Here is a 26618-nt window from a genome sequence, read left to right as displayed (position 1 = left end):
TCAGGGAGCGAACGACACAGATAATACGTTCAAGTGGTATTATAGGAACTGAGGGAACCTCGGTACAATCTTTCTCGGCTAGTCGTGAAAGTGCATCCGCTTTTTTATTTTTGTCTGCGGGCGTGTAAGTCACTAGAAAATTAAATCTCAGAAAGAATAACGACCACCGTACCTGCCGGTGGGAAAGAGTTCTATTAGTCTGAAGGTATTGAAGGTTTTTGTGATCAGTATATATCAGGATTGGCAATTGAGTGCCCTCAAGTAGATGTCGCCAATTCTCTAACGCCAGTTTTATGGCTAGTAACTCCTTCTCACCTACTGGGTAGTTCACCTCGGGGCTGCTTAATGACTTTGAGAAGAAAGCAACTGGGTGAAGAGGTGAGGTGTTTGTTGGTCGTTGTGAGAGAACTGCTCCTACTGCCATATTTGACGCATCTACCTCCAAGATGTATTGAAGGGATGGGTCTGGATGGCATAGTATGGGGGCAGTAGTAAAGCTTGATTTCAGCAGACAGAATGCTCCATTTGCTTCTGTTGACCAATTAAATGGTTTCTTCGTGCTTGTGAGTTGTGAGAGAGGTTTCACAATCGCAGAGAAGTTCTTAATGAATTTCCTATAGTAGTTAGAGAATCCTAGGAACCTTTGTAATGCTTTGCGAGTGGTTGGCACAGGCCAATCCAGAATGCAGGATATTTTGCTCATGTCCATTTTGATTCCATTTTTAGATATAATATATCCTAAGAATAGTACTTCCTCTTTATGAAACAAACATTTTTTTGATTTAACATATAAGTTATGTGCAAGTAGCCTTGACAACACAAGTCTCACATGTTTTATGTGCTCAGGTAAGGAATGAGAATAAATAAGTATATCGTCCAAATATACTACAACACAAACATCAAGCAAGTCTCTGAATATCTCATTTATAAACCGTTGGAAGGCTGCAGGAGCATTACATAGCCCAAATGGCATTACAAGGTACTCAAACAGTCCGTATCTGGTTCTGAATGCCGTCTTCCATTCATCCTCTTTATGGATTCGAATTAAATTGTATGCCCCTTTTAGGTCCAATTTTGAAAAGAAAGAAGCTCCACGCACCTGTTCGATAAGTTCAGGAATAAGAGGTAAAGGATAACGATCCTTTATTGTAATGGCATTTAATTGTCTGAAATCAATGATAGGCCTAAGGCTAGAATCCTTATTGCGGACAAAGAAGAGTCCAGCAGCAGTGGAGGAAGTAGAAGGTCGGATGAATCCTTTTGCCAAGTTCTCATCCAGATACTCCTTAAGATGAGAGAGTTCATCCTGCGAGAGAGGATAAACATGTCTGAAAGGCAACTTGCTATTAGGGAGTAGATCGATACAACAATCATAGTCCCTATGGGGAGGTAGCATTTGAGCGTTTTTTTCAAGGAAAACCTCCGATAAATCCTGATAACACTTGGGTATAATGTCATCCGGCACTACAGACAGGATTCTATCATATGTGGGGAGATTACACGTCGTTTCACAATAGTGAGAAGAGAAGGCTAACGTTCTTGTTTTCCAATCGATGATTGGTTGATGTATGTGTAACCAGGGAAGTCCCAAAATGATTGGAAAATGTGGTGAAGTTAATACATCAAAGGTGGTGGTCTCCACATGAGACTCGTCAGCAGTTACAAGGAGTGCCTGTGTCTGACTGGTGATAGGACCAGAGGATAAAGGGGTACCGTTAATAAAACTAACGGAGACAGGTTTGGGTTTTGAAACAATAGGTATTTTATTAAGGGAGACAAAACAAATGTCAATGTAGTTTCCACAAGATCCTGTGTCGATCATAGCCTTGGTGGTGATCCTAGTTTGGTCCCACTGCAATGTTAAATGAACAAAAAGATAAGGATTAGAAAAGGAAGTTGTGAGTCCCCCTAGCAAGACATTTGAACACTCACCCTCTTTTCTGCGGATAAGGGGACAGCCGCTTATCAAATGATTCGGGGATGCGCAGTACATGCAAAGATGTTCGGTTTTCCTCCTGGCACGTTCAGAAAGGGTCAGAGGTGGGCGTATCATTCCTACTTCCATAGGAGTAGGGTCAGCAGGCAACATCCGAGAAGGACTGGAAAATGGTGAGCCCATCTTCTCAGCCTTTCTTTCTCGTAGTCGTCTGTCAATATTGATACTGGTCTGTATCAGTCCCTCTAGAGTGCCAGGTAAATCCGCTCGGGCGAGCTCGTCTTTAACGGCCTCAGATAGGCCGAGTCTAAACTGCGTTCGCAAAGATGTGTCGTTCCACCCTGAATCAGGGGACCATCTTTTAAAATTTGCCACGAAATCTTCAACAGGTCTCCTTCCTTGTTTTAAGGCCCGTAATTGGGTATCAGCGGTACTCTGCTTATTGGGGTCTTCATATAAACTAGCGAGTTGTGCTAGAAATAAAGGGTAAGAATTAAGGAGTGGATCATCCTTTTCAAAGAGAGCGTCTGCCCAGGCCCGGGGTTCACCCGTTAAATAGGAGATGACGGTACAAACCTTAATTTGGTCAGTGGTGTAGGTTAGAGGTTTTAACAAAAAAAGCAATCGACATGCGTTTTTAAATTCACGAAATTTGCTCCGATCACCAGAAAACACTAGAGGAGGGTTTATCTTAGGCTCATGGGGCTGAGCAGCAGAAAGCTGTGTGAGACGGCCAACCTGCTGTCTCAAGGTCTGATTTTCGTTTTGTACCTCTGTAAGCGCAAGGATCAATGCATCTACTTGCTGTTTTAATTGTAGTACATGAGTGGGTAATTCTGCTGAATCCATATTTTTTTTTAAAGGCTTGTTCAATCTGTAACGTTCATGCGTTTTTGTTAGTGGATGGATTTACAGCTGCAGAATTATTACACTCAGTAGCCTTGTAGAGATTCTGTTGAACAACATATCCAACTCTCAGGACTTCATCACAGTGCACAGCCTGTTATGCAATATACATATACTCAATCAGATGTTTAATGGAGGGATAGAATATATGAGAATGTATAGATGAGAGACAGGCTATTGTATGGTGAGCACTAAGAGTAGTATTAGGAGAGTTGCAGATGATGGTAAAGCAGATAGGTTCTGATGTCAAGTATAGTGCAGATGGTAAGAGGACTCAGATGGAGTATACTTAGACAGAGTAACCTAGTGCAAGGATAGTTGGAGGTAGTCCCAAGAGCTAACTGTCTATGCAGATGATAGTGAATAGATAGATACAGATAGTCCAGGTAATTGCAGTAGATGACAGTAGGAGATTGGTTAGTAAGGAATCCCCTGTGGGGTACTTATCACTTAGATAGGTTAGTAGTAACAGTGTCCTTTAGAGAGAGGTGATCCCGTAGCGAGATACGGATCAGCAGCGAGGTTCCGGCTTCAGTTCAGCAAAGGGAAATGTCAGCAGCTCCGACTTCACAGGAGAAGGTGCGGTGAACATGTGGTTTGAACGAGCCATGAGTGAGAGAAAGCCGGCGATTGAAATAGCCGCTCATAGCGTCATCCGGTCTTAAAGGTGTATGCGTCTCTTGGATAACAAGATGGGACGCAATTTAGTAAGAGAGAAATATGGAACAAGGGTACCAGAGGTACCAGAACATTACAATAGTGAAGCGCTGTAAATACTTTCTGGATGCACTGTATAAAGGATCTAAATCTGCAAAATTTGTCGATAAAACTACCAAAATCCGCAGCCGGGTTTTTGAATCCGTTGCAGGCATTTTAAGGGGGCCATCCTGCCCCTTTGTCATATGTCAAATGTCATAAGTGTATTTTTGAATTTCCCCTTTGTCATGTTAGTTTTAGACAGTGTATGGTAGTCACACAACAAAAAAATCTCACTAACATTGCCATATACTTGCTACTTTTATCTTCTAAATTAAAAAAAAAAAAAAAAAAATTAAGTTTATTGAATGTTTTCCAAGGTTTACACAGAGCAAGTCCAAGAAAAGTGAGATGGAGCAATCGTCAACAAATGCAATTGGTCTGTGGAAGGAGACATCGTATGCATTTCTCTTTCATTCATCGACAGGACACAGCACTCCATGAACCATAACTACTGGGTTATATTGCCTCCTCCAGGAGTAGGACTAGGCAGAACCAAAAACGCATGACTACGCCCATGGGCCATCCTCAGCTTGGTATATAACCGCCCTCTCTGCTCTAGGTAGTCAGTTTTAATCTGTCTAGCCAGGAGTAAGGACCTAGGCTTCCGGATCTCTGGTCCTAGCAACTTTCTCCTTCCTTACATCTCTTGTTTTTTGTCTCGGGAGATCTACAATCAACTGCTGGGCGACGAACTGGATAATCGTCCAACATGACCTGCCAGGATAATGGCTAGAAAAAAAAAGCGTAAAGGGGTAATGATGTGCATGATTAAGAATAAAATAAAAAATGATCGAAAGGTAGAAAATTAGTGAGAAAATATTCAGGATGCTCGGGTAATAAATACAGTAAATGTCAATATGAGTTTACGTGTGGGCAGTGCTTAATATAGTCCTAAATACATTTAAAACGAATCAACAAGCTTAAAATCAGCTCAGATTTACTCTTCCCTATTTTTAGTATTGCAATATCCTATTATCTCCAACTTAAAAGGGCAATAATCCTAATGAATGATTTTGGTTATCAAAGTTTCTTATAAATAATGAAAAAATATATGATCATATAAAAAAAAAAAAACAATTTATATCAGTGAAAAATCCTGTGAAATAAAGAAGTGCTGAAAAATTATAATATTAATATTAATTAATATTAATATAATATTCCTGACAGTCCCAAAAGGAATTCAACAAGTGCAGGAAAGTGCATAACGTCTGTGCAACAAATCAACAAATCTTCTGTAAATGTGTGCCAAAACACTCTGTGTGCTCCTTCCACCAATCACCCTAAACTGACTCACCAGATGGCTCCGTGAGGATGTCAAATGACGAAACTAGTAGGGTGGAACTAGGACGCTTGACACTACTATGCATGCCTGACTCGCGCTCGTGGCTCTGACAGCCGAGGCAAAGAGCAGATTGTAACATACACACTTTAACCCTTAGTGTCGGGAAGACACTTGAGAAATGTGTGTTTTATTTAGTTTTAATAAACAAGTGAGTTTTTTTATGGAATTAAGCAATGTGGACTCCTCTTTCTTCCCAAAACATGGTACATCCTTATTTACTCCCATGAGAGTGCCATGGGACAACAAATAGTGGATTTTGGATTGAGCTCCTGATGAATAGACAGGGTTCCACGAAACGCGTAGAGCTACTTAGACGCATAGATGCAACATTTAGCGATGACCATGTACTCTTTTACTGAATATATCTTACTAATATAACAATATTTTTACTATATGCTTTTTTTGTGCCTGCCTTTTTTGTATACATGTCTGCATCATATTTGCAACTGGTGTCAACATTTGTATCAATTACTGTATGTATAATAAATTATTACATTTATATTCTATTTTTGTATATCTTAGTTTTTGACCTGCCTCAAATAAAGTCCCACGACCTCTATTTTCTGTTTGCATTAACCATTAGGGATGGAGACAAGTCACTGTGTTTGCTTCGGATCATATTCCTCTATCTTTGCATATAGTTGGGTGGAAGACACCATGGGCCCCTTTTTATGATCTGTCGCATCACTATTATGTTTTTTATTAGTGTGTTTTGGTATATGTTTTATTAATTTTTGTGGGGCTCGTTGTTCCCACATTTTCATGGATTTTTTACATTTTTATTTTATGTTATCCCGCACAGTGGGGGAACGTTGGGTGCCTTTTGGGCCCGTTGGTCTCGGGGCTGCGATGCGTAGTTTGACCCCTTCTCCTCATCTCCGCCTATGGTCTCTCTGGGGTGATGGAGGGGATGGACACGCCGAGCTTCATGCTTTTGTACCCGACTCACAGTATCTTTATGTGCCGCGTTGCCGGGGTGCTTTGTCCATCCGACGCCAGGGGCGGGCCATTGTGACCTGCTTCCGGCACACGCGCCAGATATGGAATGTTTTCCATCGTCCCTTCAATCTGGCGTTTACATGGCGCTGGCAGAGCTCCACCCTTGTCCTCTGGGGCTTTGTTCGCTGCGGTCAATCAGGCTCTCATTCTGTTTAGCTCTTGGCAGGGCTCTGCCCTTGTCCTCTGGGGCTATTTAGCTGCGGTCAATCAGGCGCTCATCTTGTTCCGCTCTTTATATGGTGGAGATTTTGGGAGCACTTGCAGCAAACTCTTTACACTACTGGTGGGATCTTTTTGTGGGGTCTTTGTCATCCTCATCGCACTATATTTCTCACTTTGTTCATATTTTCTGGTCATACTTTTTGGTCTTCTAGTTTTTTGGGGGGTTTTTTTCTCACAATGCACTATGGCCTTTACCTCCATTTCATCCTTTGGTCATTGAGCACTGTTTGGTGTCTTTCACAAATCTCCCTCAGTACCTTTTGAATTTCCCATGTGGTGAACACATTATCAGACCCTAATCTCTACCTTTCTACTTATTAGTATATACTATTCACTTTTTAATGTGTGTGTGTGTATATATAATCTTTTTTTTGTTTGATTAGCACCTGTCTACATGTATGTTCACTTCTCATGGAGTGGTTCTTTATGTCCTAGTTTTCCCTCCACCTGCCCTCCCGTCTCTTCCATCCTCTCTCCCTTTTGGACTGGGTGATTCATCCTTGCCACGGCCCCGGATCAGACGTCTACCCTGGTGCCTTCATACCCCCCCCCCCCCCCCAAGATGCTGGGTATATTATTGATGCCGACGTGTGTAAGTGATGAGGAGATTATATATAATTTTTTTTTTCTTTGAGATTTTGTGTATTTCTATACAAACCTACATATTATACATTTACAGGTAACTCTTTGTCTTTAAGCTCCTGATGAATGGACAGTGTTTCACGAAACGCGTAGAGCTACTTAGACGCATAAATGCAACATTTATTGACGACCATGTACTTTTTTTTTACTGAATATATCTTACTATTCTAACAATATTTTTACTATATGCATTTTTTTTTTTTTGTGCCAGCCTTTTTTGTATCCATGTCTGCATCATATTTGTAACTGATGGCAACATTTGTATCAATTACTGTATGTATAATAAATTATTACGTTTATATTCTTCTTTTGTATATCTTAGTTCATGACCTGCCTCATTTTAAAGTTCAACAACCTCTGTTTTCAGTTTGCATTAACCATTAGGGATGCAGGCATGTCACTGTGTTTGCTTCAAATCATTTTCCTCTATATGAAAATGTGAATGGTCGTTGGATGGACCTGAACCACGTGATTAGATAACCCAACAATCTCAATATAGGTACAAGGAATAAAAAATATACAAGTATGGCGAGGTCCAATCACCCGGGGATGGAAGGGCCGCAATCCACACCAATAAAATGTTATGGGATGGTGAAGAGGGTTTCTAATTCAGTGAGTCTGAGCATCAAAACAGTCAACACATCTTAAACAAAAAATACACTCATTTTATTGATACATAGATAAAAAAATTCCTCTATCTTTGCAAGTGAAGGGGAAACTCATCAATGGGACAGAGATGGTGAAAAAAAAATCTGACGGGTTAGAACACTGCCTTGTTCTATCCAAAATAAAAATAAGTTTTGCCCAAAGTTCTACTTTAAGCTTACTACTGAATGCTGTCTGCTACAGATCTCCAACTACCTGATAGGGAGATACAAACACATAATAAACAGGCAAAAAATTTGGAGGGGCATACCCATGTATTTCCAAAGCTGTTGCATGTAAAGACATGTATATTAAAAAAGGAATAGCGCGCAAATGCAAAAGAAATTACTACCAAATCTGAAGAGAGTCCATAAATAAAAATGGGGGTTTGGTCCCACCATATGGCCATATCGTGCTCAAGCCCACTACTGCGTCAAAGTACCCCATTATCAGTGGGTCCTACACTATCCATGAAAAAGAGATGAATCCAGCCTTTCTAACCCTTGGAGATAATACTCCTTGCTGGGAGAGATGTGCAAATGCACTACAGGGGACTCCTCCTATATCCACTTGATGGTGGACACTGATTGAGTACAGGTGTGTGTGGGGGTGGGGAGGGCTGCTCAACCTCGATAGTCTGGTCAGACCGAATACATAATAGGCAAAAAATTTGGGGGAGCATACCCATGTATTTCCAAAGCTGCTGCAGCTATGAACCAAAAGACATGTATATTAAAAAAAGAATAGCGCGAAAATGCAAAAGAAATTACTACCAAATCTGAAGAGAGTCCATAAATAAAAATGGGGGTTTGGTCCCACCATATGGCCATATAGTGCTCAAGCCCACTACTGCGTCAAAGTACCCCATTATCAGTGGGTCCTACACTATCCATGAAAAAGATACAAACACATGTTGGCTAAACACCTATTGAATGCTTACCTATCATAAGTAATGGAAGTCCACTAGCATACCCTCAATTAGGGAATAGATACGCACTGTTCATCACATTCATGAAGAAACTTTAGCAATAGCCAAAGACATGCCTAAGTGAATCCACAAAACGTGGACCACTTAGTTCCTCTTTAAGTACTCGGAAGACTGATAGACTGACCACGGGATGCGATTTTAACTAAGGGGGTGTATTCTTAGTAGTTTTGATGCTTTTGTTATATACTAGTATAGAGAAATGGAACAGTATGATCACACCTTGTAAATTGCCTTTATTTTTACGTTTTTATTATGTATATTGTATTGGTTGTTTCAGACAATATGTTTGTTGAAATAGATTATCATTGTTCAACTTTACATATCTATACTTACTGATGTCTATGATGTTCAATTTGATGGTCTTATGACTTTGATCCTTTAATACTTTTTTTCCTAATCTTTTTTTCTTATTGATCCAAAAACTTAAACCTTACTTTGGTTGATTGAATTTTGTCCGTGTGTACAATTATATTGTTTCCCAACCAGATTCCTTCATAGAAACACCCCACTTTTCATGGAAGCTAAAAGAATATTTTTTAGTAATGAAACGCTGAACCCTGTTGTGTATATAATATTTTTTTCTTTCTCACAGTTTGCAGACAAATTTCAGGAAGTTAAAGAAGCTGCAAGGTTAGCAAGAGACCGATCACAAGAAAAAATGGAAACTTCCAGCAACCACTCTCAGGTAGGTTCTTGCACATTTTGAAGAATGCCAGTTGAGATTTTGGGTTTACTGAACCCTGATTATAAAATGCTTCATAAGCTTTCAGCCCGTCATCTTTTTCTGTGCTACCTGCATAGAGTTGTTTCCCCCATGTGGATGTTCCCAAAGCGGATTTTTACCCATAACAACTTGCTTCTTGCTAGAGGCTGCAATTTTGCTGAAGCCCAGAGCCCCCAAACAGCAGTAAATCCTAAAGTGCAACTAAACCCATTGATTTAACAGTTTCAAAAAAGTTACATTCCTGGAATGTCGGGTTTGCTTCCTGTCACATTTGTTTGTGTCCTCAACCAAACTGTCAAACCATCAAATGGTTGGTGTCATAACTGATCACATGTGCAGCACCATGACAGTTGCCGTTTAACCACTTCTGGACCGGAAGGATTTTCCCCCTTAATGACCAGGCCATATTTTGCGATTCAGCACTGCATTATTTTAACAGACAATTGCGCGGTCGTGCGACGCTGTACCTTAATAAAAGTGATGTCCTTTTTTCCCCCACAAATAGAGCTTTTTTTGGTGGTATTTGATCACCTGTGCGATTTTTATTTTTTGCGCTATAAACAAAAAAATTGTGAAAATTATGAAAAAAAACCCCAATATTTTTCACATTCTGCTATATAACACCCCCCCCCCCCCCAAAACAAAATGTAAAAAGTTTTTAACATTTTTATGCCATTTTGTTTTCTGCTACATATTGTTTTGATAAAAAAAAAATCACAATAAGCGTATTTTGATTGGTGTGCGTAAAAGCTATCGTGTCTACTAACTATAGGAAAGATTTGTCATTTTTATTTATTTTTTTACTAGTAATGGCGGTGAGCTGCAATTTTTTGCAGGACTGCGACACTGGACAGATCGGACTCCTAACTGACATTTTTTACATTTTTTTGGGGACCAGTGTCAGTTAGGGGTCCAATCTGTCCGCCGCAATGTCTAAAACTATGCATTGTTACTGTAATAATGACACTGGCAGGGAAGGGGTTAATACAGTAAGTGATCAAGGGGTTAAATGTGTACCTAGGGGCGTGTTTCTAACTGTATGGGGGCTGGGCTTGTTACATGATCACAGAGACCTGTGATCCTACATAGCAGGATCACAGGAGCTCTGTGATCATTCCAGAGAGAACAGTCAACTGTGTTTTTAACAGCTGTCCGTTCTCTCTCAGCGGGGAGCGAACGCGGGTGTCAGGCGGCAATTGGAGCCGCCTGCCCCATGCATCGGAGTCCCCGCTGATGTGTGGTGGTGGGAGCGCGCCCCCGGCCCCTAGCTGCTGGCACGCAACTGAGGTATACCTACTTCGGTTCGCACAGGAGGGTCTCCCTACTGCAGTATAACTGCGGCGGGCGATCCGGAAGCGGTTAAACAGAGCGGTTGGCTCCCGTGGCTGTCAATCAAAGTCAGTTAGCCAATTAGTAGAGGGGACAGGGCCGAATGGCAGCTCCGTGTCTGAATGGCTCGGGTGCCCCCATAGCAAGCTGCTTGATGTGAGGGCACTTGATGGGGGGAGGGGCTAGGAGCAGCGAAGAGGAAAAAGAGACTTTACAATTACTTTAGAGCTGTCAGCAGATCGGCCTCTACAAACTCAGCAGTGCCTAAAAATGCCTAAAATAGGAGAGCAACTGAGCATGTGCAGAGCAGGATGAGACTGTGTATTACTGTATTTTTCACACTTATTTTTAATGTTTTACATAGCTATACCTGTAAAATGAAGTGATCTAGCAGGACTTCATTTTCTGACTAAAGTTCCAGTTTACCGTGGAACTTTAGTGAGAAAATAAAGTACTCCTAGATTACTTCAGGCTGGCACCTTTTGCAGGTATAGCTTAAAAATAAGTGCCTGTACTGTTTAAAATCCAGTAATACACATAGTGAGGCAGGAATTCTACAGAATGACCTGAAAAAAAAATCGCAGAGTGGGCAACTACATGGCAAATGAGATTTAATGTGGAGAAGTGTAAAAATTTGCAAATTTGGACAAAAAACATAAAACCACTACGGCCTCCCTTTTTGCCCTACCCCCAGCCGCCCCTGTGCACTGTGTTTATCCCTTGTACCTGTATTCCGGGCGCCCAGCTTGCCCCTTTCCTATTCCTTAACCTGATTGTTATGCTACTACTTGCTGTTCATGATGTCATTTTGACGTGTATTCATCTGTTATGCACCACTGTTACCTATTGGTATTGTTTTGTACTACATTCCTTCTGCCTTAATAAAAACCGTTTGAACAGAAAAACATAAAACCACAATACACTTTGGGGGGGGGGGGGAACCTCTGGGGGAATCGAAAATGGAGAAAGATCTGGGAGTCTTAGTAGAAGATAGACTTAGCAATAGCATGCAATATCAAGCTGCAGCTGCCAAAGCCGGCAGAATATTAGCATGCATAAGCAAGGGGATGTAATCCAGAGATAAAACTATAATCCAGCCACTGTATAAAACTCTGATCCGACCGCATCTGGAGTATTCTGTCCAGTTCTGGTCGCCAATCCTCAGAAGGGATGTGTTGGAGCTGGAAAGAGTCCAGAGAAGGGCAACTAAACGGATTAGGGGATTGGAGGACCTAAATTATGAAGAGCGCTTACAAGCGCTTGGTTTATTCTCCCTGGAGAAGAGATGCCTGAGAGGGGACATGATAGCAATTTATAAATACCTCAATGGTGATATTAACATAGAGAAAAAAATATTCAGTCGCAAAGAATGTATGAAGACACGAGGACATACAATGCGATTAGAGGAGAAGCGATTTAACCTCAGACTATGCAGGGGGTTCTTTACAGTAATGGCTACAAGACTTGAAGTGGAATTCTCTACCACAAATGGTAGTTACTGCGGGGAGTATGGCTACTTTTAAAAGACTCTTGGACGTACATCTCAAGGATAAAAACATTCGGGGGTATGGGAAGTGAATACGTCCACACACACCTACACAGGTTGAACTGGATGGACTATTGTCTTTATTCAACCTTAACTACTATGTTACTATGTAATACACTGTCTCACTGTGCTCTTCACATGCTCTGTTGTTCTCTATTTTTAGGCACTGTACTGAGTTTTAGAAGCCCATCTGCTGACAGACTAAAGATTTGGGCTTTGGGCTTTAGCAAAATGGCCACCTCCAGGAATAAGAAACCAGAACAATGCTGAAGGCAATTTACAGCACACACTAATTTTTGCTAGCATAGTTAATAATGTGGAATGTATGTTTCTTGAAAAGTTCTTGCCAGTATCTTAAGGTTCGCCAAGTGGACCCCTCAGCGGACCTTAAGATACTAGCGGGAACTATTATATACTAGCGGGAGCAATTAGACGCATCCCACGGGAGTACCATAGAAAAGCTACCTGTTGGGTGGGGAGGTCTATGGAAACAGATATACACCCACTTAGGAAATACTCCCGGTCGGGAAACCCATCCTTTGTGATTACATCTTTCAAATGAGGACTGGTGTAAGCTTTTAAATACATATACTATTGGAACTCTGAGTAGACGATTGAGACTCGACGATTGATTTAATACACTTATGAAAAGACTATCAATATCTGTTAAAACAAACCTTTGGAATAAATAGGAACCCCCAATTCTCACTAGTTTTTAGAAATTGTATCTTTGGTACTGAGCTCCTGAAGAAGTGCAGAAGTGGCGCAAAACATTTCGGGCTGACTGTACTGCAATATGGGACACGTGGCCACCTATGTTGGAATATAGGAAGTCTCTGGCTAAGGGACCCGGGTTTACAATAGTTTTGGGGCATTTGTATCCAATGCTTAGCACACTGGTCCACTTTGGTTATTAATGTTTTGTATTTATTTTGTAACCAATTGTATTTTTAAATGTATATTTTTAACTCATTGTAGCCTTGTGTTAGGTTGTGTTGTGCCATTAAAGTCAATTTTCCTACGTAATTTTTGACAATAGTCCAAATTAGGATGAAGCACAGATCTATATGTTAGTGTCCACAGTGCCACTCTGTGGTGACACTTAAATAAATACTAGTCTTTTCTAGGTCCACCAAACTAGTCATTCCACCTGAGTTTAGATGCACACCATCGTCCTCGTTGGGGGGCAATTTACCCGCAGGCCATAGAATAGAGGAGAGTACTGGCTGCCAGGGGGAGAGGATAAATAAAACTGTTGCAGTATAGGAGGAGCCCCACTTCAAAGGAGGATTTTTTACTTTTCTTAAAGATAGAGTTTAACAAATACTTATTAACCACTTCTGGACCGGAAGGATTTGTCCCCTCAATGACCATGCCATTTTTTGCGATTCCGCACTGCGTTATTTTAGCAAACGATTGCGTGCTCGTGCGACGCTGTACCTACCTAAATAAAATTGATGTCTTTTTTTTTCCCATAAATAGAGCTTACTTTTGGTGGTATTTGATCACCTGTGTGATTTTTTTTTTTATTATCTTTTGCGCTATAAACAAAAAACATTTCTGAAAAAAAAAATATATATATATATATTTCACTTTCTGCAATATAACATTCCCAAAAAACATTTAAAAACCAATTTTTTTCATCCTTTTAGGCCAATTTGTATTCTGCTACATATTTTTGGTTAAAAAAAAAAATCCCAATAAGCCTGTTATTGGTTTGCCCAAAAGTTATCGCGTCTACAAACTAGGGGAAAGATTTTTTTCATTTCTATTTATTTATTTTTTTAATAATAATGGGGATCTGCGATTTTTAGCAGGACTGTGACATTGCGGCAGACAGATCGGACGCCTGACATTTTTGACACTTTTGGGGGTACCAGTGACATTACTACAGTAATGCGTGCTAAAAATATGCACTGTTACTGTAATAATGACACCGGCAGGGAAGGGGTTAACCTAGGGGTGCTCAAAGGGTTAATTGTGAGCCTAGGGGTGTGTTTTTTAACTGTATGGGGGATGGGCTCGTGAAATGATCATAAAGACCTGTGTTTCTTTATAGAAGGATCACAGGCGCTCTGTGATCATTTCAGAGAGAACAACGGTCTACTGTGTTTTTCTAACAGCTGACCGCCTTCTCTCAGTGCGGAGCGATCGTGGATGGCCAGTGGCAATCGGTGCTGCCGGTCCCGTGCATCGGCATTACCGTTGCCTAGTGGGGCGCGAGAGCGCTCCTGCGGATTTCTGTACAGGTACGGCGATTTGCTCAGCCGAGCCAGCCTGCCGCTGTATATACAGGCGGTCCCGGGTTACAAACAAGATAGGGACTGTAGGTTTGTTCTTAAAGTGGAGTTCTGGCCTCAAATACCCTTTTTAACTAAAAATACCCCTATAATACTAATCCATCGCCCTTTACAGAATTGCTATTCTCATACTTACAAGGTGTACAGTATTGGATTTTAGTCAAATCCTTACTTTTAAAAACGCTGTATGGGCGCAGCCATCTTAGACGTGGGCATTTGACGCCGCAGTGTAATCTGCTGTGTCCTTCCTGATTCCAGGGAGTGTTCTGGGAGGTCTTCCTGATTCCAGCCTCCTGGGAGTGATGACAAACAGCTCCCAGGATGCAATGCAAAGGCGGAAGTGATGTCTGTGGCCGTGGCCACAGAGGGGGGAGAAGGAGGAAGTACAATCAAAAATGCCCTGAAAATAAGGTAAGGGACTAACGAAAGAAAAATGAACAAGCCCAATTGTTGATCAGCATAGTGAGCACTCCAGGAATCACTGAAGTTGCAAAATAGGCCGGAACTCCTCTTTAAGTCGAATTTGTAAGTCGGAACAGGTACATTTTTTTAAGTTTAGCTCCAGCCAAAAGAATAATTTTTACGTTTTTTTAGATAGCCTAAGGAAAGGGTTAACATCCCTATACCATTTGTTTTGTTGTCCGCACCCCTGTTCAGAAGATTTCACCTCACTTTCTGTCCCTATGACAACTGGATTTTGAACATTTTGGGTTGTTGTGGAAACAAGGATTAGTGATAAAGCTTCAGTGGTGACACCTTTTTCCCATGATAACTCTTACAGGAGTGAATTTCCCTTCCTAGAGGTAGATTTCCTCTCACTTCCTGTTGTCTCTCTCCGTTTGGAAGTAGTTGTTTGTAAGTCGGATGTTTGTAACCCGGGGACCGCCTGTATGCGGTGGGCAGTCGGCAAGTGGTTAAAAACCCATGGTAGGTTAAAGGAAACCTTCTTTTCATTTTTATTTTTTAAACATCAGAATGAAAGTTTTGGACTGACTGGTTGCTATAGGGGCCACCAGTTTTCCTGTGCCGTTATGGATGAGACAACTTGTAAGGCCGCGATGTAAGCTATGGAGAAGCGGAGACATAAACAAGTCTGTTTCAGTCACAAGCTGTTGAAGTCACTTCAAGCATTTCCATAGATTTTCAATAAAACCTCCAGTCCGTGCCTAATTGCTGTTGTTATTGCTTAACCCCAGGGCACAATCAGCGTGAATGTATTTATAAAACCGTATGTGTGTACAGGCCTTTTGCTCGCAGACTGACCTCTGCAGCTCCGGTAATTCTACAGATTAAACATTAGCAGCACTGGGCTGGTTTCCGCATCTTAATGCAAACCATGTACAGAGGATTTATGAGAAGACTTGTAATATTGGGCCATAGCTGTTAAAGCTGAAAATCCAGACCCAGTTACCAAACAAATGGCGTTGACTTACGATACGTACCTTGTTTTCAGGTGTTGCTATAGCAACCATAAGTGACGGCAGGAGGCCCACCTACTCTGTGCGAGTAAAGTTTGTTTACCGACTAGAATCCCATTCTGTTATCTCTACAGCGCATCCTAGTTCCTAATGTCCTTTATGTTTGTGTTCTTTTTTTTTTTTCTTTTTTTTTATGCTTCTGCATCTGTTTTTTTTTTTTTTTTTCCATAATGAGATTTGAAGACTTCACAGCCTCCATTAGGTTTTGCTTGTTTGTCGGTATTTATAAGATAAACCGGTTTTCAGAATGCATCCAGTCTGCTGGCTGTGGCCTCAATGCTACTATTCCAAATACAGTAGTTGACTTTTTTCCCCTCTGTACATTTCCTTTCTACAAAATGCTGTGCTTTTCACCTCCCAAGGCGCTGGACGCTCTCTACGGATACTATTTTTTCTGTTTAACCGCTTCCATACCGGGCCTATTCCGGCAATCCTCTCCTACATGTACAAATCATGATTTTTTTTTGCTAGAAAATGACTCAGAATCCTCAAACATTATATATGTTTTTTTTTTATTTTTAGCAGAGACACTAGGGAATAAAATGGTGGTCGTTGCAACTTTTTATGTCACACGGTAAAAAAAAAAACAGGTTCATGAATTTAAAAAAAGCACAAAACACTAAAGTTAGCCCAATTTTTTGTATAATGTGAAAGATGATGTCATGTCGAGTAAATAGATAACCAACATGTAACGCTTTCAAATTTCCCACGCTAGTGGAATCGCGCCAAACTTTGATACTAGGCGACGCTTTAAAAATGTTTACGTTACCAGTTTAGAGATAGAGGAGGTGTTGGGCTAGAATTGTTGCTCTCACTCTAAATTTCGTGGGGATACATTACATGTGTGGTTTGAATGCTGTTTACATATGTGGTCACGACATACGTATGCATTCACTTCTGCGTGCAGGGAGCGCTTTAAATTTGTATTTTTTTTTTATATATTGTTATTCTTTCCCTTTAAATTATTATTATTATTTTTTTATTATTATTATTACTTTTGTTCTTATTACAAGGAATGTAACCATCCCTTGTAATAGGAATATGGCATGCCAGGTCCTCCTTATGGAGAGATTATGGTCTATGGTGAACTTCTGCCATCGGCGGATTCCTTCTGGAGTATTCTGTCCAGTTCTGGTTGCCAGTCCTCAGGAGGCATGTGTTGGAGCTGGAGAGAGTCCAGAGAAGGGCAACTAAACTGATTAGGGCATTGGAGGACCTTAACTATGAAGAGCGTTTGCAATCGCTTGATTTATTCTCCCTGGAGAAGAGACGCCTGAGGGGGGGACATGATAGCAATTTATAAATATCTCAATGGGGATCTCCGCTTAGAAAAAAAGCTGTTCAGTCGAAGGGATTGCATGAGGACAAGAGGGCATACAATGCGATTAGAGGAGAAGTGTTTTAACCTTAGGCAACGTGGGGGGTTCTTTACTGTTAGGGCTACAAGATTGTGGAATTCTCTACCGTAAGAGGTGGTTTCTGCGGGAAGTATGGTTGCTTTCAAAAGACTCTTAGACGTACATCTCAAGGATCAGAACATTCAGGGGTATGTGAGATGATTACAGCCACACACACCTACACAGGTTGTACTGGATGAACTATTGTCTTTATTCAACCTCCCCAACTATGTAACTTCTTCGGCTCGCCCCCCCGCCCCCCCACCGCCTGTAAGAATGATCAAGCGGCTGAACAGTGTCTCCACTCAAAGTCCAGGATGTCATGTGATGGCCTTGGTCTGAAGGTGGTTAAATGAAGTTAAAGCAGAGCTCCAGCCCCCCCCCCCCCCCCCCACCAAAAAATTAAGTCAACAGCTACAAATACTGTAGTTTCTGACATTTAATATTAGGACACTTACCTGTCCAGGGATCTCGCGATGTCAGCACCCCAGACAATTTTTTTTAATCACCTCTCGAATGCCGCCGCTGTTCCTTCTAAGGTAAACCGGCAGTGAAGCCTTGCGGCTTCACAGCCAGTTCCCTACTGCACATGCTCGAATCGCACTTCGCTTTGTGAATGGCCCGGTGGCAGGGGAAGGAGGAGGGCGGCTAACCTGCAGGGGGCTTCGCCGTGGTGAGGTCACCTGGAAATGGGGTTGGGTACCTGTCAAATACAGGTGCCAAATGTGGCAGCGGAGGGGGGGGGGGAGCAAAGAAGCGAAACTTCTCCTTTTGGGTGGAGCTCTGCTTTAACTACTTATACTAGAGATTATTTGGTTAAAAACAATATGCACATATATTGCAGGACTAAGAAGAACAAGGCTGGCCATACATTTTACAATTTTCCTTTAGATTTTCCAATACCATATAATAGGAGGTCAAACCTAAACACTTTTATGTGTATGCAAACAGGCAGGCCCTTGTACTGTAGTTGAAGGTAAATCTAAAGGAAATTGAGTAAGAAAATTGTACAATGTATGGTCAGCCTACGTTATGTCTCTGTTACAGTGCCTTGCGAAAGTATTTGGCCCCCTTGAACTTTGCGACCTTTTGCCATATTTCAGGCTTCAAACATAAAGATATAAAACTGTAATTTTTTGTGAAGAATCAACAAGTGGGACACAATCATGAAGTGGAGAAAATTTATTGGATATTTCAAACTTTTTTAACAAATAAAAAACTGAAAAATTGGGCGTGCAAAATTATTCAGCCCCCTTAAGTTAATACTTTGTAGCGCCACCTTTTGCTGCGATTACGGATGTAAGTCGCTTGGGGTATGTCTCTATCAGTTTTGCACATCGAGAGACTGAAATTTTTGCCCATTCCTCCTTGCAAAACAGCTCGAGCTCAGTGAGGTTGGATGGAGAGCGTTTGTGAACAACAGTTTTCAGTTCTTTCCACAGATTCTCGATTGGATTCAGGTCTGGACTTTGACTTGGCCATTCTAACACCTGGATATGTTTATTTGTGAACTATTCCATTGTAGATTTTGCTTTATGTTTTGGATCATTGTCTTGTTGGAAGACAAATCTCCGTCCCAGTCTCAGGTCTTTTGCAGGCTCCATCAGGTTTTCTTCCAGAATGGTCCTGTATTTGGCTCCATCCATCTTCCCATCAATTTTAACCATCTTCCCTGTCCCTGCTGAAGAAAAGCAGGCCCAAACCATGATGCTGCCACCACCATGTTTGACAGTGGGGATGGCGTGTTCAGGGTGATGACTGAGCTGTGTTGCTTTTACGCCAAACATAACGTTTTGCATTATTGCCAAAAAGTTCGATTTTGGTTTCATCTGACCAGAGCACCTTCTTCCACATGGTTGGTGTGTCTCCCAGGTGGCTTGTGGCAAACTTTAAATGACACTTTTTATGGATATCTTTAAGAAATGGCTTTCTTCTTGCCACTCTTCCATAAAGGCCAGATTTGTGCAGTATACGACTGATTGTTGTCCTATGGACAGAGTCTCCCACCTCAGCTGTAGATCTCTGCAGTTCATCCAGAGTGATCATGGGCCTCTTGGCTGCATCTCTGATCAGTCTTCTCCTTGTATGAGCTGAAAGTTTAGAGGGACGACCAGGTCTTCGTAGATTTGCAGTTGTCTGATACTCCTTCCATTTCAATATTATGGCTTGCACAGTGCTCCTTGGGATGTTTAAAGCTTGGGAAATCTTTTTGTATCCAAATCCAGCTTTAAACTTCTCCACAACAGTATCTCGGACCTGCCTGGTGTGTTAGTTGTTCTTCATGATGCTCTCTGCGCTTTAAACAGACCTCTGAGACTATCACAGTGCAGGTGCATTTATACGGAGACTTGATTACACACAGGTGGATTCTATTTATCATCATTAGTCATTTAGGTCAACATTGGATCATTCAGAGATCCTCACTGAACTTCTGGAGAGAGTTTGCTGCACTGAAAGTAAAGGGGCTGAATAATTTTGCACGCCCAATTTTTCACTTATTTATTTGTTAACAAAGTTTGAAATATCCAATAAATTTTGTTCCACTTCATGATTGTGTCCCACTTGTTGTTGATTCTTCACAAAAAAATTACAGTTTTATATCTTTATGTTTGAAGCCTGAAATGTGGCAAAAGGTCGCAAAATTCAAGGGGGCCGAATACTTTCGCAAGGCACTGTATGTTGATACATTCCTGCTTTGCCTACAGTTCACTTTGAAATACAGCCCTGGTTAAGAACACTTTTATCACCACTTAGGTGGTCAGACTAGGAAAAGAGTATGTGCAATCTTCCAGCACAGTAAACATTCCAGTGCTGGGGGCGGCACGCTCTGTGATGGTTAATTCCTTTGGACCTGGGTGAGCACAGAATAGGGTAAAGGGGCCAATCACAGCAGCCCTTTACCACATGACCAGCTGTTAGCTGATCATGAAAGTAAACAGAGGCCGCTTATTGGCTTTTTTTCTCTTCACGATCAGCGTTAGGAGAATAGAAGAAGCCGGTAACCAGCTTCTGTTACAGTAACATCAGTCCCAATCTGTGCCTGCCAGTGCTGCTAATCAGTGCCAACTAGTGCCACCTATCAGTGCCCGTCAGTGCCCACCAGTGCCACCTATCAGTGCCCATCAGTGCTGCCAATCAGTGCCTCATCATCAGTATCACCTGTTAGTTCCGCCTATCAGTGCTGCAGTGATTAAATACCACCAAAGAAAGTTATTTATGTGAAAAAAAATATAAATGATTTAATTTCGTTTTGGTACAGTGTTGCATGAGCATGCAATTGTCGGTCAAAATGCGACAGCACTGAAAGCTGAAAATTGTCCTGGGCAGGAAGGGGGATATAAGTGGCCGGTAAGCAAGTGTGTTAATGAACATCCTTCCCAGTTAATTTATTCAATACACCTAAAGCCTGGTCTGTGGAAGCAGAATGGCATTCTCCTGGAAAGGTGGATGATGACATCACAACCTCCACCTTAGCCAATCAGAGAAAGCCATTGGTCCAATGTTGGACCAATGTAAGTTTGCATATTTCATAGCTGAGGGACTGCTGTGGAAGGGGATGTTTTGCTGTAGTGGTGGTTGGCACTACTAAGTAATAGCAGTTATCTTCTAGGTCTGTGCTGAGCGCCTTTGCTTCTACACACTGACCACAGAGTTGTTAGTTTGTCACTGCAACCATTCATATTTTTTCCAAGGAGTTCTTTAAGTGGACAAAGTGGAGATCATGACATCATCACCCTTTCTTTCCCTCTCATCCAATCAGAGAATGCCTTGTATCCATTGGAAAAAATACAGGGCATGTCTGTGTATGGTGGAGGTGCCAGGTAACCGACCCCCTGTGGTTAGTACAGCCTTAGGGAATGGAATTAGGACAGATGTATGCAAATGGGTTTGGTTGCTGTAGGTTTTAGCATGACATGGTTCTTTACATCATATTGGCAGATATTGCCTTTCGCTGCGTTCCTTCCCTGTAGAAAGAGACGATCAAATGTTAGGCAGCATTTTCCTGGTTTTACTGTATGCATAGTTATGCTGAATACCCATCATTAAATGTATGTAGTCCTCATGTTGTTTCACTTAAATGTTTCATACCCCGTGGCAAGGCTTCCTTTCATGTAATTATCTGTACGCCTGCTCCTGAATCAGACGGCTCGTGTTGTAGATCATTGCCGCTCGAGTATTGAGAAGAATATTTATTTCTTATGAAAATGATTCTCTAAAGCCCAGGACTGAAATAATTGAAATGTCCCTGCTGATAAATGAGATGTTTGTCAAAAACGATGACAACTCGCATTGTGCTCATCACAAGTCTTCTCAGTCCCTCACATTGATACACTGTTGGAGAAACAGAATAGAACAATTCTCACTTCTAGGCTTCCAGCAAATTGTTCTGTAGGCTCTGCTTGTCTGTGAGCTTTTGTAAGACTTCTCTAAGGGGAATGGTAATAGATTCAAGCACTGCATTATGAATGTATTGGCGATCTGGAAGAAAAGATTGTTTTTATTATCAAGGCCAATGACAAGAATAGGAAACTGCTGGTAATGACATTGGGTCATTTTTTTAGACAAAATTCAATTTTGTTACAATTTCTATTTATCGAATAAAGTACGGTAATGCTAATACCGTTTTTTTTTGTATCAAATATTTACCATCCTTTCCAAACTAGCTGAATTACTGACAACTGTAGTTCTGAAAACAATGAGAGGAAATGAACAGGACAGATCTGCTTAAATCGGACTTTATCCTACAGCCCTTTCCCCACATCCCAAATAGGTAAAAATGTTTACAAAAAAAAATGGTAGAAAATTAAAAAAAAAATCGTATCTTCTATCTAGCTTCTCCCCACTTTCTGTAGGCATCAGTGATATCACTAGGCCTCACTTCTTGGGATTGCAGAGGATCCAAATTTGTTGAGGAGATGCACTGTGCAGAAGTACTGTACATTCTTAAGGTTACATAGTTTGTGAGGTTGAAAAAACACCAGTCCATCCAGTTCAACCTATGATGTGTGCGTTTGCTGTTAACCGTAAATTGTATACCCCTGTATGTTGTGGTCTTTAAGGTGCCCATATAATCGTTTTTTGAAACTATTGATGCTCCCTGCTGATACGACTGCTTGTGGAAGCGAATTCCATATCCTTACTGCTCTGCCAGTGAAGAACCCCTTACGTATTTTAAGGTTGAAACATTTTTCCTCTAGTTTTAGTGAGTGGCCACGTGTCTTATTGTATTCCCTTTCTCTGAAAAGTTTGTTCCTTATGCTAGGGTCCTCACCAGTACAGTATTTGTACATTGATATCATATCCCCCCTCAAGCGTCTCTTCTCCAGAGAGAATACGTTCAGTGCTTGTAGTCTTTCCTCATAGCTGATGTCCTCCATTCCCCTAAATATTTTTGTTGCCCTTCTCTGAACTCTCTCCAGTTCCAGCACATCCTTCCTGAGGACCGGTGCCCAGAACTGGACCAGAGTCTTGTAGAGTGGGAGAATAATCTCTTTATTTCTGGAGTGAATCCCCTTTTTTATACATCCCAGTATTCTGTTGGCTTTGCTTGCAGCGGCTTGGCATTGCATGCCACTGCCAAGCCTGTTGTCTACCAGTACCCCCCAGGTCATTTTCCATCCTAGACTCGCCCAGAGTCCCCCCCCCCCCTAGTGAGTAGCTTGCTTTCTGGTTTCTGCCCAGGTGCATTACTTTACATTTTTCAACATTAAACCTCATCTGCCATGTAGTTGCCCACCCCATTATTTTGTTTAGGTCCGCTTGTAAGGTTTCCATATCCTGCATAGAAGATATTGGCATGCTTAGTTTAGTATCATCCACAAATACCGAGATTGTGCTAGATATCCCCTCCTCTAGATCATTTATGAATAAATTAAACAGGATTGGTCCCAGGACAGAACCTTGGGGGACCCCAATTTCACACCAGCCCAATCCGAATACTCCCCATTAATCACCACCCTCTGGACTCTCCCCTGGAGCCAGTTTTCTATCCAGGTACTCACCCTATGGTCCAGACCTACCTTCCTTAGTTTGTACAGTAAGCGTTTGTGGGGAACGGTGTCAAATGCCTTTGCAAAGTCCAGATACACCACATCCACAGGCTTTCCTTTATCTAGGTGGCAGCTCACTTCATCGTAGAAGGTTAATGGATTGGTCTGGCAAGAACGATTTTCATGAATCCATGCTGATTACTACTAATACCGTTTTCATTACTAAAGTCTTGTATGTGGTCCCTTAACATCCCCTCCAAAATCTTGCAGACTACTGATGTTAGGCTGACCGGCCTATAGTTACCCGGGATATATCTTGGCCCTTCTTTAAATATTGGTACCATGTTGGCTTTTTTCCAATCAGCTGGCACTATACCTGTCTGTAGACTATCCTTAAAGATCAAGAATAATGGTCTGGCAATCACCTGGCTGAGCTCTTTAAGAACCCTCGGGTGCAAGCCATCCGGTCCTGGTGATTTATTTATGTTAAATGTTTCGTTGGTATAGTTCTAAGTCTATCCTCTGTTAGCCATGGCGGTACTTCCTGAGGTGTATTATTTAATTTATCATTACAAGCTGGGTTAGTGTAGCCCCCGAATTCTTTTGTGAAGACTGAAGAGAAGAAATGATTTAACACTTTAGCTTCCTCTCTGTCCTCTGTGGCCAGATTTCCTTCGTCGTCTTTTATGGGGCCAATGTGTTCTGGCCTCGCTTTCATACTGTTTATATACTTAAAGAATTTCTTGGGGTTCTTTTAACTCTCTTCCGGTATATGTCTCTCGTGTTCTATTTTAGCCGCCTTGATTTTGCCTTTACATTTCTTATTGCACTCTTTGTAATGCTTGAATGCTGCCAATGACCCCTCAGCCTTGTATTTTTTGAAGGCCTTTTCTTTAGTATTAATATGCATTTTTATGTTGGAGTTTAGCCACCTAGGGTTTAGTTTTGCTCTTTTAAATTTATTTCCCTTTGAATGCACTGGCCAATCCCTTTGTTTAGTATGCTCTTGAAGCACTCCCATTTTTCCTCCGTGTTCTTTGTTCCCAGGGTTCTATCCCATTTGATATTTTCCAACAAAGAGCGCAGTTTTGGGAAATTGGCTCTTTTGAAATTCAGTGTCCTTATGTTACCCTTGTGTTTCCTATTACTATGATTAATACTGAAACTAATTGGCCTATGGTCACTGTTTCCTAAGTTGCCCTGTATTTCTAGATCCGTGAGCAGGTCTGTATTGTTGGTAATTAGTAGGTCAAGTACCACATTGTTTCTTGTCGGTGCATTCACCATCTGACCCAAAAAACTGTCCTGCAAAACATTTAGGAACTGCCGAGCCTTAGCTGAATGCGCAATTCCTTCTGCCCAGTCTATATCTGGATAAATAAAGTCCCCCATTATAATGACATTTCCCATCCTTGCTTCCAATCCTATCTGTGAAAGGAGGTCCGCCTCCACCCTCCTCCCTCTGGTTGGGGGGCCTATAGCATACGCCCAATATTACCTTCCCCATAGTGCCTTCCCTTTGAAGTTCTACCCATAGGGATTCTGCCTCGTCCTTAGCTCCATTATTATCATCCCTCATTTTTACCTGTACACTGTTCTTAATATACAGACATACCCCTCCCCCTTTTTTACCTTCTCTATCTCTGGGATAAAGGGAATACCCCTGAATGGTTGCCATCCAATCATGAGAGTTGTCAAACCAAGTCTCTGTTATCCCCACAAAATCTAAGTCCTCCTCATACATCAGCAGCTGCAGCTCTCCCATCTTGTTAGCCAGGCTTCTGGCATTGGTATACAAACCTCGTAATTTTGACCGGATGCATACCATATCCTTATTTGATATTGTTTTTAGGCTGCTCTTGTGATTTTTCCCCATACCCAGCTTGGATTTGGGAACTCTGAACACCCTACCTCTAATGTCCCCATTTGTGCCCTCTGAATCTTGCTCCCCGCTGGCTAATTCTACATCTGTACCCTACCCCCCATCACCTAGTTTAAAAGCCCCTCTAACCTTTTGGCCATCATCTCACCCAGTACGGCTGCACCCTCCCCATTTAGGTGCAATCTGTCCCTGCCAAAGAGCCGGTGGCCGACTGAGAAGTCGGCTCAGTTCTCCAGGAACCCGAAACCCTACTTACTACACCAGCTCCTCAGCCACTTGTTAACTTCCCTAATCTCCCGCTGCCTTTCTGGTGTGGCTCGTGGTATAGGTAGTATTACTGAAAATACTACCTTGGAGGTCCTGGTCCTCAGCTTAGCTCCCAAGTCCCTGAAATCATTTAGGACTTTCCATCTCCCTCTGCCTATGTCATTGGTACCCACGTGTACCATGACAGCTGGGTCTTTCCCAGCCCCACCCAGTAATCTGTCCACCCGATCCGTGATGTGCCGAACACAAGTGCCCGGTAAACAACAGACAGTTCGGCGCTCACAGTCTTTGTGACAGATTGCCCTGTCTGTCCTTCTAATGATTGAGTCCCCTACCACCAGCACCTGTCTTTCCTTTCCCTTTCTCCCGGCCTCACTGGAGGAGTTCTTCCCCTGGCAGCTAGGGGCGTCGCTCTGCTCCAGCAATGCTGGTCCCTGACTGGTTTCCCCAACATCACGCAATGCGGCGTATTTATTGGGGTGGTCCAGCCCAGGATCGGCCTCCTTGCCTTGTTCCCTTCTTCCCCTCCTAACTGTCACCCATCTACTCTGCTCTGATGCCTGCACCCCTGTTTCTCCTCCCTCCTCTGTGCAGGTCCCGACCTGCACCTGTCGGGTATGATCCCAGCTCTCCTTCAGTATGGAGAGTCTTCTCAGTGTTGTCAGCTGCTTTCCTAGATTCAGGACCTGAGCTTCCAGGGAAGCAAAGTGCTTTCATTTTGTGCAGCTGTATTTGCCCTTGATCGCATGATCGAGGAATGTATACATGCCACAAGATGTACACCGAATCGCATCTCCACACCCGCCGGGCATTGTACCTACTAATCTAATTCTAATGGGGATTCAGTAATTTAAGTCTGTCCTGTGTGGCTGTTTTCTAGCTTCCTAATTCTACTTTCTTACCCTCTGGTACTCCGCGACACTCATACAACTGCTAATTTTTGAAGCAAAAGGTAGTTCAACAAAATACTGACACAAGGGGATGATCCTTTTTCCCACAGTGATTCTGTTTTTGAGACTTGAAATTTTTTTTTTCTTTTTTTTTTCTTCATGTTAATGTTATATTTCACTTGCATGTTGTTATAAGTTACACTGAGTAAAAAACGCTGGTTACAACTAAAACTATGTCTGTCTTCATTTCAGGCTGCAAAGCAACAAAATGTGATTTATTTTAAGAGGGTCATTCTTTTCTTTTCCCCTTGTATGACACTTTTTCCATGTTTTGTTATGGTAGTCTTATAGTAAAATGGATTAAATTCACTAGTTT

General features: G+C 41.8%; 1 protein-coding gene across 1 annotated transcript in view; it reads left to right on the top strand.

Moving 5' to 3' along the window:
• HOMER2 (homer scaffold protein 2) overlaps nt 1–26618 on the top strand; it is a 375844-nt gene that overhangs the window by 208409 nt on the left and 140817 nt on the right. Inside the window, exon 4 of the mRNA XM_082254028.1 lies at nt 9032–9124. Coding sequence (XP_082110154.1) covers nt 9032–9124 — 93 coding nt within the window. The remainder of the gene's footprint in view (nt 1–9031; nt 9125–26618) is intronic.

This window comes from Pelophylax lessonae, assembly GCF_965119305.1.
Source record: "Pelophylax lessonae genome assembly, chromosome: 4".
NCBI lineage: Eukaryota > Metazoa > Chordata > Amphibia > Anura > Ranidae > Pelophylax > Pelophylax lessonae.
The sequence above is the reverse complement of the archived record's forward strand: the minus strand, read 5'-3'. Positions and strand labels throughout refer to the sequence as shown.